Source organism: Macrobrachium nipponense, chromosome 44 (genome assembly GCF_015104395.2).
Source record: "Macrobrachium nipponense isolate FS-2020 chromosome 44, ASM1510439v2, whole genome shotgun sequence".
Lineage (NCBI taxonomy): Eukaryota > Metazoa > Arthropoda > Malacostraca > Decapoda > Palaemonidae > Macrobrachium > Macrobrachium nipponense.
Window position 1 is genome coordinate 47,114,745 of NC_087221.1, and position 19,551 is coordinate 47,134,295.

Genomic DNA, 19,551 nt, shown 5'->3' on the forward strand with positions numbered 1-19,551 from the left:
CACATGAATAGTCAGCCCATGCAGTCGGCTATCACATCCTGCGCAGAGTTTGGGGCACCAAAAAAAAAAAAAAAAAAAAAAGTAAAGCTCATTATAAAATAAAGAAACCTCTTCTTGTTGCTACCTCATTCTCAAGGGGGTGGGTGGGGGTGGGGGAAGAAAGAATGACTTAACGGTATATAAAACCAAACGGGAAACAGCAAGTTCATGTACATATAAAAACAAATTGCAAATTCAATAAAAAAAAATTCTTTAAGGAACTCCAATTCACCACATAGAGTTCATGCAACTCACACGGTTTTACCACAAGAGTACTATCGTCTGGGGGCATTAGAAGAGAGAGAGAGAGAGAGAGAGAGAGAGAGAGAGAGAGAGAGAGAGAGAGAGAGAAATTCATTATTCTAAGACAGGAAACCCCCCGAAGAAATGTTAATCTCAAAATCTCCCCTCAAGTAGCGTGAGCGCGGGACACCAGCGAAATTATTCAGCGTGGGGCGATGGAGTAGAAGTAGAAGAAGTTGAAGTAGAAGGAGGGAGAGAGAGAGAGAGAGAGAGAGAGAGAGAGAGAGAGAGAGAGAGAGAAACCTTGGCTATGAAGATGTTGGCATTCGGTTTTATTGTCTTCGGTGAGGTGAGGACGTTGCCAGTTATGAGCCGATATTCTTTCGATGATAAATATCTACTATGCTTTTAATATCTCACACAGGAACTGAACTGACATAAGGACGAAATTATGCTTGTATAAGTAGCATCTAAACAGATAAAAAAAAGTAGAAAAAGATCGAGAGGAACAACGAGAGGGAGTGGGTAGACATCCGTCGCTCGTTGAAAATAACTGCTTAGGAGCGCTCGCAAAGAAGAAGAAGAAGACGAAGAAGAAGAGTCGTCGTAAGGCTGGCACAGGAGGGAACATTCAACCCGGCCCCGAGGAAGAAGACGAAGACGAGAGAGATTGAGAGAGAGAAGAAGAAGAAAGCCAAGAAAGAGACCTCAAATGAAGCTGCCTGCCCCCTTCCCGTAGCCACAGTCACTTCCTGCTCCCACTGAAGACCACCACACTCTCTCGCTGTACCGGATGTAACCGAGAGACATAACTGTTGACAAAAACAAAACACTAACGATAAAGGGTAAATTTGTAAACCACAGATGCCAATACTCAACACGTGCACGAAAGAGATCTACTAGATTTTCCTTATTGATTGAAGATTTCTTTGAAAGATTTCCATAGTTGAAATCTGCTGGTTTCTCGAGGTATCAAGTGGATTATTGCAATGTGTTTATGATGCTTGTTCGTTATCAGGACAAAGGAAGACACAGAGATACGAAATAAAAGATTAATTTTAGGTGATAGCGTGACTTGACAGTCTTCTATTATTATTCTCTGACCTGAGGGGAAACTGAGCCGAGATCTTACAGTACAGTCTGAAAGTGCGGTTCAGAGTGATTCGATACAGAAGTGCATTTAGAAAAGAGAGAGAGGAAAGCAACAAAATCGACAATTACAGCCCTTAACTTCTTGGGCTTAGCTGGACCAGGCAGAGACCGGAAGAAGTCGAAATAAGATAACAAAAAGAAAGGTGAAGAAGCAGTTCTGAAAGTGAAAGAGATTCCGTTTCGACGAAAGCGAACGAGCTGAAGTGCGGTTGTGTCAATAACTCGCGGTCCAATATGGTCCTCGACACAAAGTTTGGGTAAGTTTGTCTGGGTTAATATTTATACAGACATCTTTTTATTGGGCAGGATGCACGAGTCCATTAATCTTAGAGGAGAAACATCTGCTTTCATTAAGGCAAGCTGGGGGGAAGTGGTGCCATTCCTGGTGAGTTTAAGGCAAATTTATGGAAAGTGGGACCACATTTCTTGTGACTAAGGCAAATTTATGGAAAGTGGTCCCATTTCTGGTGATTTTAAGGCAAATTTATGGAAAGTGGTCCATTTCTGGTGATTTTAAGGCAAATTTATGGAAAGTGGCCATATTTCTGGTGATTTTAAGGCAAATTTATGGAAAGTGGCCATATTTCTGGTGATTTTAAGGCAGATTTATGGAGTGTCCCATTTCTTGTGACTAAGGCAAACTTATGGAAAGTGTATCATTTCTGGGAATTTTAAGGCAAGTTTATGGAAAGTGGCCACATTTCTGGTGATTTTAAGGCAAATTTATGGAAAGTGGTCCCATTTCTGGTGATTTTAAGGCAAATTTATGGAAAGTGGCCATATTTCTGGTGATTTTAAGGCAGATTTATGGAGTGTCCCATTTCTTGTGACTAAGGCAAACTTATGGAAAGTGTATCATTTCTGGGAATTTTAAGGCAAGTTTATGGAAAGTGACCACATTTCTGGTGATTTTAAGGCAAATTTATGGAAAGTGGGGCCACATTTCTTGTGACTAAGACAAATTTATGGAAAGTTGTCCTATTTCTGGTGATTTTAAGGCAAATTTATGGAAAGTGGCCACATTTCTGGTGACTAAGGCGAATTTATGGAGTGTCCCTTTTCTTGTGACTAAGGCGAATTTATGGAAAGTGTCCCATTTCTGGGAATTTTAAGGTAAATTTATGGAAAGTGACCACATTTCTGGTGATTTTAAGGCAGATTTATGGAAAGTGGCCACATTCCTGGTGATTTTAAGGTAAATTTATGGAAAGTGGTCACATTTCTGGAGATTTAAGGCAAATTTATGGAAATGGCCACATTTCTTGTGACTTTAAGGCAAATTTATGAAAAGTGTCCCGGTTTTGGTGACTTAAAGGCAAATTTATGGAAAGTGTCCCATTTCTGGTGACTAAGGCAAATTTATGGAAAGTGTCCCATTTCTGGTGACTTTATGGTAAATTTATGGAAAGTGGCCACATTTCTGGTGATTTTAAGGTAAATTTATGGAAAATGGCCACATTTCTGGTGATTTTAAGAACAGTTGGAGAAATGCTCCTATTTCTGGTGATTTAGACCAGTTAAGTCATTATATTTCTGGTGATTTTAAGGCCAGTTAGAGGTATAACATCAGAAATAGAAGATAAGACGCCATGTTAAGAAGCACTTGGACTCGCCTCTGGTGAAGGATGGTGACGGCAAAATGTACTCACAACCTTACTGGTGACAAAGTGCCTCTGGTCTGCAAGCACTTGAGGGAATAAATCACAGGGTCATGAAAGCCTTCCGAAGGGAAAAGATCAATGTTGTTCAAGAAGAAATAAAAAATAATAAAAATTTCTTCTGCTCTTTCATGGGTGAGTTTCTCAATCCCAGGACCAAGAAAACCAATAAGATTGATGGGACGAACTTCGCATATGAACTCCTCATTTGGTTTTCCTATACTTGGTGTATCAAACTCTAAAAAGTTCCTTCTTGAGTATGAATTTGATCCCTGCAGTCATCATAGCAAACATACCAACTAGCAGTACAGCTCTTTTGCCCCAAATGGTAGAGCACCTTAGGTCACTTTCACACGCATTGCAGCAGGAACAAATTCAATGGATGCTGTTCCTATGTTCCTATGTAACTTGTAGCAAATAAAGAAGGATTGCTCCAATGATTTAGTGTAAACAGTAGGTACATACTTTAGCACAGAAGCTCGAAAGCATTAGAAATCAAGCATATTACATAAATGAGAAGAATTATGGTTAAAGGTTGGAAAAACAGCAATAATCTGGAAATTAAAAAGAGATGTTCTGTAAGCCTTATCGTCGTTAAAAACTCAAAAAAAAAACAATGATCCCACAGAAATAACAGAACTACTCTTCATAAACTGTACTAATTATAAGTATTTCATATGCCTATTAACTACCAGTTCTAACTAGCTCAAACCTACTATACAGCAATGTAAATACATGCACAGTCGTTAAACATTAAACTCTATAGTGTAACTATCTCTGTACTCATTAAATGACGTCTGAGGTCTGCTCCATGCAGTTTCTACAAGCTGGAGTGAATTCAACATTACTCTTCCTATGAGAGCAGTTCAATGTGCAGTTGATTCTGATGTTCTGCAGGAGATTTTGAGGAGCAGAGGCAGTAGGGCTATTCTATCTTGTAGTAACACTAACCCCTTGGTACTACATTTCTGTCATCCCCACTTCCTTGGACAAAGCACATCTGCATGTCACTTCCATTCTTCGACTTGCAGGCACACGCCCACACTGGCTGTGGTGCTTTGTTGAATTAAATTGAATATAGTATTTAGGCCAAAGGCCAAGCACTGAGACCTATGAGGTTATTCAGCGCTGAAAAGATAATCGAGAGTAAAATGTTTGAAAGGTGTAATGGGAGGAAACCTCAAAGCAGTTGCACTATGAATCAAGTCTTAGGAGAGGGGGGGAAAGTAAGATGGAAGAAAGAGAATATGAAAGGAGGTACAGTAAAAGGGACGAAAGGGGGTTGCAGCTGGGGGCCGAGGGCATGCTGCAAAGAACCTTAAGTAATGCCCACTGTGCACCACATGACGGCACTAACTCCCCTGTGGGAGTGGCGCTTTGTTGCTCTTGGTGTTGGTCAGGACATTTGCTTGCCCAAACTTAGTCAAGACGTTTGCTTGACCAAACTTGGTCAAGACGTTTGCTTGACCAAACTTGGTCAAGACGTTTGCTTGACCAAACTTGGTCAAGACATTTGCTTGACCAAACTTGGTCAAGACGTTTGCTTGACCAAACTTGGTCAAGACATTTGCTTGACCAAACTTGGTCAAGACGTTTGCTTGACCAAACTTGGTCAAGACATTTGCTTGACCAAACTTGGTCAAGACATGTGCTTGCCCAAACTTGGTCAAGACATGTGCTTGCCCAAACTTGGTCAAGCAGACGTTTGCTTTGGCCCATTAAACTTGGTCAAGACATGTGCTTGCCCAAGCTTGGTCAAGACATTTGCTTGACCAAACTTGGTCAAGACATTTGCTTGACCAAACTTGGTCAAGACATTTGCTTGCCCAAACTTGGTCAAGACATTTGCTTGCCCAAACTTGGTCAAGACATTTGCTTGCCCAAACTTGGTCAAGACGTTTGCTTGCCCAAACTTGGTCAAGACATTTGCTTGCCCAAACTTGGTCAAGACGTTTGCTTGCCCAAACTTGGTCAAGACGTTTGCTTGACCAAACTTGTTCAAGACATTTGCTTGACCAAACTTGTTCAAGATATTTGCTGCCCAAACTTGGCCAAGACATTTGCTTGCCCAAACTTGGTCAAGACATTTGCTTGCCTAAACTTGACATGTGCCACCTTCTCACTAAACTCTTGATAACCGAGTATGTTAAGGGTATCTAATGACTTTTCAGTCGTTGAGGCTCATCAGTCCCTCCTCTCCTGTATTATCTGTCACAATGTGTGGATGCTGGATGGATTAAGAGCTTAGATGCTGAATGCATTCAACGCTTTCACCTGCTCACAGAATGTGTAGCTTTTCGTTATATTTCTTGAAAGAAGCTTCTTTTTCAATCCCATAGATGCAAGATTTGGAGTGATCAAGTGAAGGAGACGTTGGAGAAGGGTTCAGTAGAGAATGATGCTCTCAAAAAGAATATTTGGAAAAGCTGCATCCAGGCAACCGACCCCTTAGTACAGGGATAGAGTTGGGGATGGAGAAGAAATAAGGTTCCAACTATAGATATATCCATTTTTGTGTGGACATCCCCTGCATTTTGAGGAAAATCTCATCAGCAAAAGTAAGCATTTGCTTCAAACTTGAATCAACTTATAAAAATATTAAAACGAGCAACAGTTTAGAATACTGAATTTAAAATGCTCAGTAGAGAGACTTAAGCATCATTAATTCAACAAGTAAACTGGCCAATTTTTGAATCTTGGCAAAGCATTGGGCAAAGTATGGCCCAGCCTACAGAGAGTTCTCTGAACCAGGAGTTATACTACCTTTTAAACTAGTTTCCATTTGTATTTCAATCCTATGTTCTACTCTATATCCAACTATCCTAGCAGGTTCTGTGATAAAATACAGCTTCGACACTGCAGAGCTGTGGTAAATTTATCATAATTCTAAAACAAAGCATACTGTGGAATTTTGAAATTAAGCCCTACGGTTTGCTATAGGTGGCCTATAATCAGAGGTGATATTTGACGATGCATTTTTACGTTAAAATGAAACTTTATCCATACAATTCTTTATACATACATGCATACATAAACGTATATATATATATATATATATATATATATATATATATATATATATATATATATATATATATATATATATATGTATAATTATATATGCACACACTTTGACACCTGATTGATATGGCGAGCAAGTAGGAATTTAGGACCAGTTTCCAAAAAAAAAAAAAAAAAAAAAAAAAAAAAAAAAAAAAAAAAAAAAAAAAAAGAACAATCCACCGTGCCTCAGTAAAACATGTACCTGGTGACTAGTTCAACGTCGTGGGTCAAAACCATAGTGGAGAGGAGCATGAGCCTAGCAACCCCATCCCACAAAGATCTTGGGAGAACTTGACCTCTAAGAAACAGAAAAAGTTTCTGTACTGCTTCGTCACTGGATCAGTGACGTTTAGCAAAGTTTTTTTCGGTCAGTAGTTGAGTACAGTTCTTGGATGGGTGATGACCAGGGAAAGTCAGAAACTGCAGGGTATAGGACTAGTGATGCCATAAAAAAATTCTGATAACTCAACGAGTAACAGCAAGTTTTGTTGCCATCCTACCTAAGAAGAAGGTGTGTGTGTGTGTGTGTGTGTGTGTGTGTGTATGTGTACCACAAGCAAAGATTACATCTGTTCAAAGTCAGGGTCGGTAAGCGATGTTTTTCTTCCTCTGTTAATATTTGATCCGACGGAACACCCATAATTCTTTCAAGTGTCAAACAAACGTTTTATTTCCATCAACAATATTTCGGGAATTCAAACTCTTCTTACTTGGTTTACTGCACATTTACGCGACTTCAAATACTGCTCTATAGTTCGGATAAAGTTAGGGATAGTTACATTTCGACAATTCTTCAGTTTTTTTTTTTTTTTTCATTAATACTAGTTACGAGCACTTATTAACGTCCATCCTAAACTTAATGAATATGTAATGAATACCAAGATGATATTCATTACCCTTAACCGTTTACCCTCTCGACAAATTAGCCTACAAGTCTTCTTTTGTATCGGTAGTGTTGGCAGCCATTGTTTCATGTTGATCAGGCCACCACATAGCCCATACCATAGTTGGCGGCAACAAATTACCGACAGGTGGCTCTCTCTCTCTCTCTCTCTCTCTCTCTCTCTCTCTCTCTCTCTCTCTCTCTCTCTCTCTCTCATTTTCCATTTTGTGTTTCTGCTCTCATTGTGCAATCTGCCTTGATGCCTATTTTACAATATAGGTCCAAACGTGACTTTGTCTTAGGTCTATGCAAGGAACAGATCGAGGTTTAGTTATTTTTTTTATTCTATGAATAATTGTTCACCTATCTCCCTTTAATAAGTAGTGTTATCACTTCACAATTAACTTGATTTGCGAAACTATAAAATAAAAGTTAACAATATCGAAACCTAAACTCTTGTTTTTTTTCCATCGGTCCACCCGCCTGTGGTGTTTGCGTATGGTAATACTGCGTCCCGGGCTTTAGATAGTTTCGCTATGTGTAAGTTTTAGGTAAATAAAAGGATATCTGGGTGTACATTTGCACCTGAAAAGTGTTTTAATAATTTACTGAATGCTAATTACACCGTTAATATTCGAAATAGGATATTGCTATTATTGTTGAATGTAACTATGTATAGCCCGGGGCGCAGTGTTACCATACGCAACCACCACAGGCGGGTGGACAGATGGAAAAAAACAGAGTATAGTTACACTACCTATGAGATAATTGGTAATTAATGGGATAACAGGTCTTTGATACGCTTGTTAGGTCTAATGCTTAATCTAATTCCTAGATTTACAAATCAGCTTAACTTCGACTTCATAACTGTCTAAACTTTATTTCATCACCTTAGGTCTACTGTGTCTTGCTATTGGACTTTAAAAGCTCTTGGGATTCCTTGTTATAGATAAAGGAAATATATGTATATGTGATAAAGCTCTAAATGAATAAACAAGTAAATGGTTAACTTTAATAACAATATTTGAACTTACAATTCAATATAGGGAAACGTAAAAGGTGCCAAGAAAAATTCATCCAGTACCGATAACCCTAAGCAGCCAGACGGATGAAAAACAAGATATAGGTCTACGCAGACTTTCTCTTTTCGTGTGCTCTTAAGAGAGATAACTAAAAAAAAGCTTTACCAGAAGTGGCCTTAGTGGAACGTAAGACTTCGTTACAACAACGAACCCAGGAATTCCCATTTCCTATAGACCTACGGCATGACTGGGCACGGAAATATCACGTAGGCCTATTCGTTCAAGTGCCACATCAGATATCTGGAGAGACTCCCGTGTCTTTAGCTATATACTTGGAAGATTTCTTTTTGGGAAATCATTCTTGGAAAACGAGGGTAAATCTGAAATACCTAATGGTTTGGATAGTGGAAGTAACTATCAATTAATGGCAATCAATTACTATATTCTGGAGGTTACAGAATATGAAAGTTTGGTTATGTCCTTCAAGTAACCCCTGGGAAAATGGTACATGATCATGTCAGCTAGGCTCCTGTGGGCACGAGAGGAGTTCGAAAATTAGACCTACTGAGCTGAAAACTATGAGAATGGTGGTTGGAGATTTGTAGAAGACAAAGCGTATGAAATGCAAGAATGGCAGAACCAATAAGGTACTTTTTCTCTCATATTTCAGGAAATAAACACCTCATCCTTATAACCAAGACCAGGGAGGTGTCTTTTCAATCTCATTACTGAGCAAAATCGCCCTACCACCATTACCAGAGCAATAAAATGTCTTTCCACTAACATTATCGATAAAATTTACCCTATCATCATTGCCAGAACAATAAGATACATTTTCCATTCACATTACAGAGCGCAATCACCCAGCCATCATCACCAGAACCAGTAATGCCCCTTGTCACTCAGATTACGGAGCAATCTGCTTATCACCACTGTCAGAACAAGAACCATACTTTTTTTTAACTTTTATTAGAAAAATATTACATGTCATTTACATAAGTAAGGTATTACAAAATATTACAAAATGTACACCTACAATATTTACAAATTACTGGATTTTATTTTTTATTATTAACTAGACTTTAAAACTTTTTTTTTCTTAACACTAGATATTAATTGTGATGTTACTTACAAAATTAATACTGGCTATTTAAAAACAGTAATTAATGTACTCTATTGTGAAAATATTTTTTATCCTTTCTTTGTAATTGTTCTTTAATAGCCACCTATCATAACAAAATTTGCTTTTAATAAAGGCATCTGTTTCCTCTTTTGTGTAATGTTTCTTTTTACTAACCCAAACAGCATATAAATACCCTACAATTAATACAGTGGCACTATTAAGATCCTTTTTAGTCCTATAATTGAAACTAAACATTAATGTTTTCAAAAAATTATCTCTATTTTACAAGTATTGAATAGCACACTTTTGAAATACTCCAATGATGTTTTTATGTGACTACAAAAGTAAAAAATATGCAAGGTGTATTCAACATCTTCACAATGATCACATCTATCACTATTTTTGATATTTAACATTTTTAGCCGGTTGTTGGTCGCCAAGGTTCCATGTGCATATTTAAAGGCAAACTCCCTTTCCATGATACCAATGAAAGGTTTACCTTCTCATACTTATTGCAGACCACAATCCATTACCCGTTTCACGGTTACCAGAACCAAAAAGGAAGAAAGTGTAACCAACCAAAAAGGAATGTAATACAAGAATTCCATGCCCCCTCACAGCCCCTGGGTCATAAACACGTGATCGCACCGTTCAAGTGTTATTGTAAACATTCTGAGCATTCTTTAAAACTACACAAATGGCTACCTACTTGTTTTGCCTTTTACCTCTCAAATTCACTCTTTGTTTCTCCCTTTCGTCCACCTTTCTTGCGTTATTGTCCAACCAAGTGTTTAAGACAACCGGATTCCTTCCTAAGTCAACAAACAGGGACTTGTTTCCACATGGTCTAAACCCGTGCATGTTACCACCCCCTAGACTTAACATTCCTTGCAATGTTTACCTTACATACTCCTGAAGATCAAAAGCTGTAAGCCCTTTGCCTAAACTATTCAATAACACATTTCGTACAACGTTCAAAATCCCACTTTTCACTTACAAGCCCCTAACAAGCAGTAAAATAGCAGGTTACTGGTTCAGCCTTATCCCTTTCATTCATTCTGGCAGCCGCTCTGGAGGCAATGCCAAAACTAACAAATATTACAATTAAAGCCGTCCATCTCGGATTGTTTGGTTTAAAGCAAAACTGACAACCTAAACAAACTGCAGGCAATCTCGAAGACAGGTCCCAAGTCATAACATCAACAGAACTTCTAGTCCAAATTGCTGGGAGTAAATATTTGAAGAGGGCCAAATGAGCAAAACTGCAACCGAGCTGCTAGACTAAAGTGTGTTCAGAGCCTTCTGTTTTACGCCTTAAAATAAATTCCTCTCGTATTTGTGACCAACTGATATATAGCTGCATGACACCACCATTATATTTGTGAGGGCATTTATTTTTAGCCCTACTCAAATGGATGAACCTTAATAGAAATCCATCAAGAATGTTTGTCGTGCACTTGATATTGATACACAATGCTCTCGATTTCCTAGTCTAGTTGGCCTTTCATATCCTATCGAGTAGTACTAAGCTAGCACTCTTTCTCTCTCTCCTATTGGGTAATACTAAGCGATCTCTCTCTTTCTCTTCCTATTGAGTAGTATTAAGCTCTCTCTCTCTCTCTCTCTCTCTCTCTCTCTCTCTCTCTCTCTCTATTAAGTAGTACTAAGCTCTCTCTCTCTCTCTCTCTCTCTCTCTCTCTCTCTCTCTCTCTATTAAGTAGTACTAAGCTCTCTCTCTCTCCCTATTGAGTAGTACTAAGCTCTCTCTCTCCTCTCTCTCTCTCTCTCTCTCTCTCCTCTTCCTATTGAGTAGTACCAAGCTCGCTCTCTCTCTTCCTATTGAGTAGTACTAAGCTCTCTTTCTCTTCCTATAGAGTAGTACTGAGCTCGCTCTCTCTCTCTATCTCTAGTCTTCATTCTTTCACCCACAACTCTTTTCTCCTTTGCAGGATGCGTTCTCCTGACAGAGATGATTTCAGCGGTCAGGCGAGAGTGGCAGTCATCGGAAGCAAGGCAGTTGGGAAAACAGGTCAGTTATACGGTTTGTATGACCTAAAATAGATTCATTCGATTGATTTCCAAATGACAATAACTTAGGCCAGGGCACGGAGCCCTAAGTCAGGTTAGGAAGGCGAGTTAATAAATTCTGGTTATGTCAGGACAAAGCATTCTATGAGTTTTTTTTTTTTTTTTTTTTTTTTTTTTTTTTTTTTGTCATCTCAGCTGGCCCAGAGAACCTCAAGTACTGCATACAGTGCACCTCTGAGGTGCACTGACGACACTAACCTCCTCCAGGTTAATGAATGATTATTGCATTATTTCTGAATAAATTCGTCATGTCCAACTTTCTAATATATCTTATTTTCCTTCTACAGCTCTCACCGTGCGTTACCTAACGAAGAGATTCATCGGCGAATATCAGTCTGATACAGGTATGTGTAGTTAAAACTCCTACTATAGTCTTGTTAATGATGCATTTTCTAAAATTATCGTCGTTATTATAATTATGAAGTGTCTCAATATAGCCGGTATTGATGAAAATAATTACTGTACTAACTGCAGTCCGTTTATTATTATTATTATTGTTATTGTGATGAGATGATGATGATGATGATGATGATGATGATGGAAGGAGTGGAGTGTCTCCCAAGAGCCTATGCTACTAAAAAATAGTTGCAGATTCAATAGTATTCCGTTTACTAAACAGATCCATGATATTATTATCATTAGCATTATATACTAACTCCCTGTTCCAACAGCATTCAGCAGTTTATCACATAAAAATTCCCTCTATTCGTCTCACGAGTCACGACGGCCTTATCATCTGCAAGTAGATGATGTAACAAGTTCCCAAAGGCCACAAGTAAGGAATTAAGCTGCAGTACTAGTACGTGTTTACTACCTATTATGTTTCGACTCGCGCTCTGGAGCACTTCATCTTGTTACTTAAAATGTTACGAGCACTAGACTGGACTTAACCTTAACCTCTCTAGACCTAGTGGTTAAAGACACTATATATCAAGTCTTTCTGACACTTATCATTTTTCCCTTTTTCATTTCATTTCCTCTCTAACAACTGCAATCCTTTTTTTTTATCGATTATTCCCTTCTCTTCCTACAAACACTTATCTCTCTCTCTCTCTCTCTCTCTCTCTCTCTCTCTCTCTCTCTCTCTCTCTCTCTAGTTGGCCTAGAGGCTTATAAATAGCCCTGGAGGTTATTACATAGCACCTTCTTTTTAATAGTACGTTTCTTAAATACAACCTCAAGTTAATATTAATTTTTACCCCATCACCAGTTTATTGCAAATAAAAACTCCTAGCAGTTATTTATCTCTTACTTTTTAGATATGATCTACAGAGCTACGATGCCTGTCGACGGTTCGAAGATCGCTTTGGAAATCCTAGACCTATCTTCAAACTTGGTAAGTGTATGTGAAAATTTTGGGTGTACATTAACTCTCTAGACCTATCTCCCAATTTGGTAAGTCTACTATGTGAAGTGTTTCTCAATATTAACTGCCCTAGCTAAACATGCAAAAAAAAAAAAAAAAAAAAAAAAAGTAGTACAAACACAAGAGGCTCTTAGGCCTAGTCTTGCCTTACTCGAAAACTTTCTCAGACAAAAAGAAAATTATTGTAGCTTTAGTTTTCCGTCTCCTAATACTCCACTTGGTTGTTTTCTTCTTCTTCTTCTTCCTTTCTTACCAAGGCATGTCCGAATTCCGGCGTTGCAACTTGGCACAATACGAAGCCCAACACAGGCCTATCCGAATGGCGCCGAGGTACTGCAAGGTGGTATTCTGGTTGGTCAACTTGTAAACAATGCTGAACGTAACGATTCATTTCACCGCTTTACTTCAAAATTACGCTATTTTACGCTTCAACACAACCTCCATTCCCATACTCACTTTCGAAACTGTTAGTCCAAAGTTGGAAATCAACCACATAAACAGTAACTCCATAACGTTAATGGTATAGAAAATCGACGTGGTACATCTTACCAGCTCAGATGTCACCTGTCAAGTGTCATTTTTCATTCAACTGTCAAGAATCAAGATGTCAAGTGGACGTTTTGAAAATTTGGCTAAAGCACCCCGACATATTGGAGTTGTTAACAGAACTTGTAGAAAAGAGACTTCCTTAGAATATTAGCCGCCATATTTAAAAACCTCTTAAAATCATCTACTAGGCTAAATAAGTCATTAGGCAAAGTGTTGGCATGATGAGTTTTTCAAGAAAATCCAATACCACACTTAGAAATCACCGGTGGATTAATTAAAGATTAAAACTGCCCGATGAAACTCTAGTTTAGCAGCACGTTTCATGATCAGCGACATGGATAGGCCTACATTGGGACTCCTGAATACAGTCATGCAGTCCCATTGGATATATTTTGATTACTAGTAGTCCTAATGCGTCTTGTTATGGAGCCTTAATATATATAAAAAATCATCAGTTATTTGCCGTCAGAAACAATGAGTGAAGTCAAAGGCCAAGTATGCAATTTTCCCGTCTACTGCAGGTGCATTGGTCTAGGCTACTTCGACTTGAATATAGATCCTCCTCTGTTTAATTATTTAGATTTTCCAGTACTTATGTAGTGCACTTACTATATAGTTGCTAAATTAAAAGAGATCTGTCATTAATAACTGTTTTTTCAACCATCACAGGACGAGGTCGTCGTGCCCAGGGAGACCGTGGCCTGGGCAGAGGCGTGGCTCGTCGTTTACAGCATCACTTCCAGAGAGTCGTTCAAAATAGCGGTAAGGGCGGTCGAAGCAGTAACGGCCGCTTGCGGGGGAGACCAACCGAATCCGCCAGTTCTCATCATGGCCAATAAAAAGGATCTGGAACACATACGACAGGTGAGTGAGAGAGACACTTTAGACGTGCGAGTTTTAACTTTGGGCGGGAGCATGGAAACAAGGCTTTTGAAGGTGAAGTGATGCGTGGCACAAGGTCAGTTTTAATATTAAACCTTTTTTTTTTCAAACACTACGCAAAAGATAAATTACTACAGTAGAAACTGTTAAACAGAATGTGTGGGATAACACCCACAGAATTCTCCAAAGTAACCCCTTTTTATTTTTTCTTTCTTTCATTCTTTTTTATTTTTTATTATTTTTTTCGAAATATTAGAACTTCTCGAAACCATTAATACAATTTCCTTGTTCAGTTTTGACGAGACCTCATTACCAATCTAACCATCTCTCTCTCTCTCTCTCTCTCTCTCTCTCTCTCTCTCTCTCTCTCTCTCTCTCTCTCTGTCCAAACCAAGTTCTACTTAATCCACTGCTGAGGTCAGCAAAGGATATACTTTACTTTTAAGGAATTAGCTCAGGAAGAGGAATGTTGTCACAGACATAAGAAGACTTAAGAAAGAGAGATGTTATTTATATGCGTTCTGATACACCACAGTGAGTCTATTTCTGGAGCGCAATCTGCCTTGTCAAGGCACAAATGGTTCTCAGATAGCGTCAGTACGCACTAGTGCTATTTAAAGCTTCCTGGAGTTCATCTTTGGCAGAGAAACATACGAAGACTAATCGTTTTCTGTTGTAATCAAAGAGAGAGAGAGAGAGAGAGAGAGAGAGAGAGAGAGAGAGAGAGAGGATACTCTTAAGTACGCTTTTTATGAATAAAACCTACAGAATTTTAATTTTAGTGGCCCTGTTGCTGATATTTGCATTCTATTTACAGCCCTAAACCGATTATTTAAAATTATTTATAGCACTACTAATAAACAATATTCCCAGTTAATTTCTGTACTGATTCAAATTTCATGTAAACTTCTATGCAAGTCACGATGCCTTAACAAAATCATTGTACTTTTGGCCCTTGAATACTGTTGCTGTTTTTGAATATGGTGCGCAGTTGTAGTAACATCGGAGTGTTACAATGAATTATCGTCATATTAATCTCGAGATATCTTGGATACGCTTCCAACAGAAAGCCATTAAAATCCAAAAGTGAATGAAGTCTAGGCTGGTTAGCAATGTTATTTCTGAACCTTCTTCGTACATTGGGTGACAACTATAGGCCTAGTCACCATCCACGCCCTGTGGCCCTTGAAACAAATTAAACGCTCTACCTAAAATAATAGAAAGAACGGAGAAATGATCATTAATCGTGGCTTTTAGAATTTCTGATGAATACGTGAACAGCAGAGAGCACGAGGTTCGTCTCTTAGGCGTTTGGAGGCGAGCCAAGGATGCGGTGGCTAATTTAGACTCATGTACGTATAAAGTTCATCCCTTTCATCGGTGTATCCGAGACTCAAGCCTCTTGGAACTTAGTTTATGTCGCGCAGCCGGAACTGCTTGTTTATCTTGAGGAGTTAATTGTTTAAATTTGCCACTGCTATGGGTTAATCACACATTATGACGATGATGAAACTTATCACAACAGCAACTGACCATGGTCAAGTCAGTAGTACCCATATCTATTAGCGTTACGAAAATAATTGGCCTATACTCTTTTTTTTTTTCCATCTGTCCATCCGCCTGTGGTGTTTTCGCATAGTAACACTGCGTCCCGGGCTTTAAATAGTTACGCTATGTGTAAGTTTTAGGTAAATAAAAGGATATCTGGGAGTACATTTGCAACTGAAAAGTGTTTTAATAATTTACTGTATGCGAATTACACCGTTAATATTCGAAATAGGATATTATTTAAAGCCCTGGAAGCAGTGTTGCCATGCGCAAACACCACAGGCTGATGAACCGATTGAAAAAATTCAGAGTATAGTGATAAAACATATTTCAAGTTTCTCTCTCTCTCTCTCTCTCTCTCTCGTGTGGAAGATGTAGAAGTGGTAAAAGAATGATGAAGTGGTATACCATTAATTAACGTTACGGAAATAATAGGCCTTTTGACAGAACGTAATATTTCAAGCTCTCTCTCTCTCTCTCTCTCTCTCTTCTCTCTCTCTCTCTCTCTCATGTGGAAGATGTAGAAACGGTAAAAAGAAATAGGGGAATACCGAAAGATTCTCTCACCTGACTCTCGTTTCTATTTTCATCCTTGGCAAAGGTTCCCGAGAGCGAAGGCAGAAAGCTGGCGGAACAGTATGGCTGCCGATTCGTTGAGGTTTCAGCTGCGGAAATGGTATCACAGGTTAGTACCATATATATATATATATATATATATATATATATATATATATATATATATATATATATATATATATATATATATTTAAACTGCACACATGAGATTACAAAATCATGCTTTCTATCGTTTTTCTTAGATTAGGCCTAAAAAAATTTTATTCCTCCTCGCAAGCCATTGTAGTCTACTTCAGACACAACAAGATGTGGTGAAATGAAAGTAATTTTTAATGATGAAATGATTACTAATTCACAAAATTGTTTTGTCCTTCAGGTTAACGAATCCATTGACGGTTTACTGCGCCAGGTGTCACAACTTAAAGGCCAAACCTCGCCGCGACTGCGCAAACTAAGCGTCTCCAAGATGTTCAACCAGTTAATGAACCGCACGACATCCAGCAGTAGCAACCAGAGCACAAGGCCATCATGCCCAGGGTATCCCTGAGAGACAGGGCAAGGAAACGTGGGCACATCCACCACAGCTGAAGCGAAACGAACTAGGCCTATAGTGGTTACGATGTATGAAATGGTGGAGAGATGCTCCAGGAGGATTTTAGGGGCCACCAAGAGGTGTCCCGTCTTCTCATTCTGGAAGCACTGGTTTTCTTCGGGTCCCGGAAGTGGGAGGCCACCAAAATATGTTCTTCGGGAACGGATGGATGGTTGCGCCTTGGACCTGCTGAAGGCTAGTCCCATAAGCATTTTCGCGCCCAGGAAGTCAATGTTGTTAAATTGTCAGCAGCTTGAAACTCTCTCTCTCTCTCTCTCTCTCTCTCTCTCTCTCTCTCTCTCTCTCTCTCTCTCAACGACGAATAACTCTTTCTCATTTAACTTTGTGGGCTGAGCGAGCCCTCATTTTTCTGATAAAGTCTTTACTGGGACAAGACTGCGTGTTTGGTAAGCACAGATCTAATGGATTCAGATTCCCCGTCAGCAGAGAGTTAATAAATGACGATATTATGCTCACAAAAATGAACTGAGCGTGATGTTTTAAGAATCAACCGTAACAGGATATCGAAACCGTCTGTACATCCAACTCTCTCTCTCTCTCTCTCTCTCTCTCTCTCTCTCTCTCTCTCTCTCTCTCTCTGTCTCATGTGTGCAGACTACTATACGTTTTTGTGTTTGTTGCATACATACGCATGTATACAGATTTGCATATTCGCATGCTCGTTCATATGAATATTTGTTAAAATATTTTTTGGCATCTCGGTTTATATTTCGAAGTCGAGGATTTATCAGCAAAAAAGAAAAAACGAAAAAAAAAATCTTAGGCGAACTCGATCCAGAAATGTGTATTTCTGATGTTCTAAATAATAATGCGCCTATCTATACACATATTTCAGCATTTGTCAGTACTTGTAAACATATTCATGGCTTGGCAATTTGAGTCAGGTTAAAAAAGTATTATTATATCTAAGCATGGACGTAGCCAGATAGCGGAGGGGGCGCTTGCCAACCCCCCACCCCCATCTTTCTCGCTAAATCTGTGAAAGTGAAACAATTGACTGAGTAGACTTATCACAGTAAAGATTGTTGCTTCGCAATCTACAGTTCACAAAATAATTGCAGTACATGACCCGTAATTGAAAACCATTGACCAAATGATATCAAAACACAGTAGAAATACGTAATGATATAAATTCTATAAAGTATAATGCCCCATCTGACTTATATCTACCGTCTTGAGCTCTGGCTACGAACATAGGTCTAGGTGTGTATTTCACAGGCAAGGTTTAAAAATGACAAACCTGACATTTGCTAGGCGCCTTCAACTTTCATGCAGGTCATATCATAGTTAACGGTTTTTCTTTAATACTTATGATTTACTGCTTCAAACCCACATGTTATTTTTACAGCAATTTGGAAGCATGTCGCCTCTGATATGATTGGCTGTGTCTGATTGTTTGAATGGAGACTTGTTGCCAATGAAGGTGATACGTGCGAGAAGGCATCTGGTGTGTTGTTCTCTTGCACACGTGTACATATGTTATACATATTCATACAGTATGTGTATATACGTTCGACATAGGCGCATAATCCTGTATGCTTTGTTTTCTCAGTTATACTGAATTCTGTGGTGACTCTACCACGTAGAACTCTTGTAACGTTTTCTGTTATTTATAACTCGTTATTTTATCTTCTTGTTCTCGGATGCCTTTGTATACAAAACGAGGTGATTTAGTAGACTCTAGACTGCCGATAGATGTGAAGAGCAGCTGATATTGTCTTGAAGATTGTAACATGAACAGTTTCGTTTGTCATGATTTGAAAGATCCGGTAATAAGTGACTTAACTCTCGTGCACCGGTTGGCTTATGAAGCGCCACCGGTGTAATTTTATCATCCGCTAATCGTTTTGAAAAAGCACCGTTGAGTCTAGGGTTGTGTTTTATAGTTACATGAACTACTATACGTTCTGCCTCACGCTTGGAGTGTCAGACCAGGAACTAATATAAAGTCTTAATAGGACCCTATTACCCCCAAAACACAGACTTAAATACAGTTATGTGCACAATGAACATGCAAGTGATTTTGGTATACGTGACCTTGTGAAATATGGACAAGCAGATACCAGGTATTTTTCTCATACATATAACAGATTCGAGGACGAAGAAGAAGGGTTCAGTTCCTGGGTCAGAGAGACAGACAGACAGTAAAACTCGAAGTTTTGGTGAGTGTGTCCTCGTTTTGGTCAGTGTTGGGGCAAAAAAGGCATCTAGAGAGTATACTATACAGAGTATTTGAGTATACAGAGATTTGAGCAAATTAGTCTCAACTCCTCTACAGAGTCGTAGGAATACTTATTTTGTTTATTATTTTCCATTCTAAAAGAAGCAGGTCTTCCTGAATGGTCTTACAACTTTGCATTTTGTATTTGCATTTGCATTTCACAGTAATATACTGGAGTTTTTTTTGGCGTACAAACTGACGTAAACTCAACAGACACCTGTTTAGTCTAAAGATTTAACAGGGGAATCCCCTTTTGATTGTTTTCTGCCAAAGGATATCATTAGTATATGTTATACCTATGATACATTTTTTTTTTTTTTTTTTTTTTGAAAACAAAGTTTTCTTGAAAAATGTAGGTGCTGACAGTTTAGACTTATGAACAGAGCAACGCAAAGAGAGGTAGTATATCTCTGTACGTAAGCTTCTTTACTGTTCTCAGAAAGTAACGTACATTTTTTATTCAGATCCTTCATTAGCATTATTATGATCTCCCAAAGCTTGGCACTGACGGAGTTAATTAAGCCT

General features: G+C 38.7%; 1 protein-coding gene across 1 annotated transcript; it reads left to right on the plus strand.

Moving 5' to 3' along the window:
- The first annotated feature begins 883 nt into the window (after positions 1-883).
- On the plus strand, positions 884-19,344 carry LOC135204296 (ras-related and estrogen-regulated growth inhibitor-like protein). Its single transcript, XM_064234452.1, has 7 exons — positions 884-1,691; positions 11,133-11,212; positions 11,559-11,615; positions 12,531-12,607; positions 13,856-14,050; positions 16,218-16,301; positions 16,569-19,344. The coding sequence occupies exons 1-7, from the start codon at positions 1,669-1,671 to the stop codon at positions 16,737-16,739; spliced, it is 687 nt and encodes a 228-aa protein (XP_064090522.1). The 5' UTR covers positions 884-1,668; the 3' UTR covers positions 16,740-19,344.
- Positions 19,345-19,551: the final 207 nt, after the last annotated feature.

Excerpts from the sequence above, each read along its gene's own strand:
- LOC135204296 (XM_064234452.1), top strand. The coding sequence starts at position 1,669 with ATGGTCCTCGACACAAAGTTTGG. Across the intron at positions 11,616-12,530 it reads CGAATATCAGTCTGATACAG|ATATGATCTACAGAGCTACG; the intron begins GTATGTGTAGTT and ends CTTACTTTTTAG. Across the intron at positions 16,302-16,568 it reads CTGCGGAAATGGTATCACAG|GTTAACGAATCCATTGACGG; the intron begins GTTAGTACCATA and ends TTTGTCCTTCAG.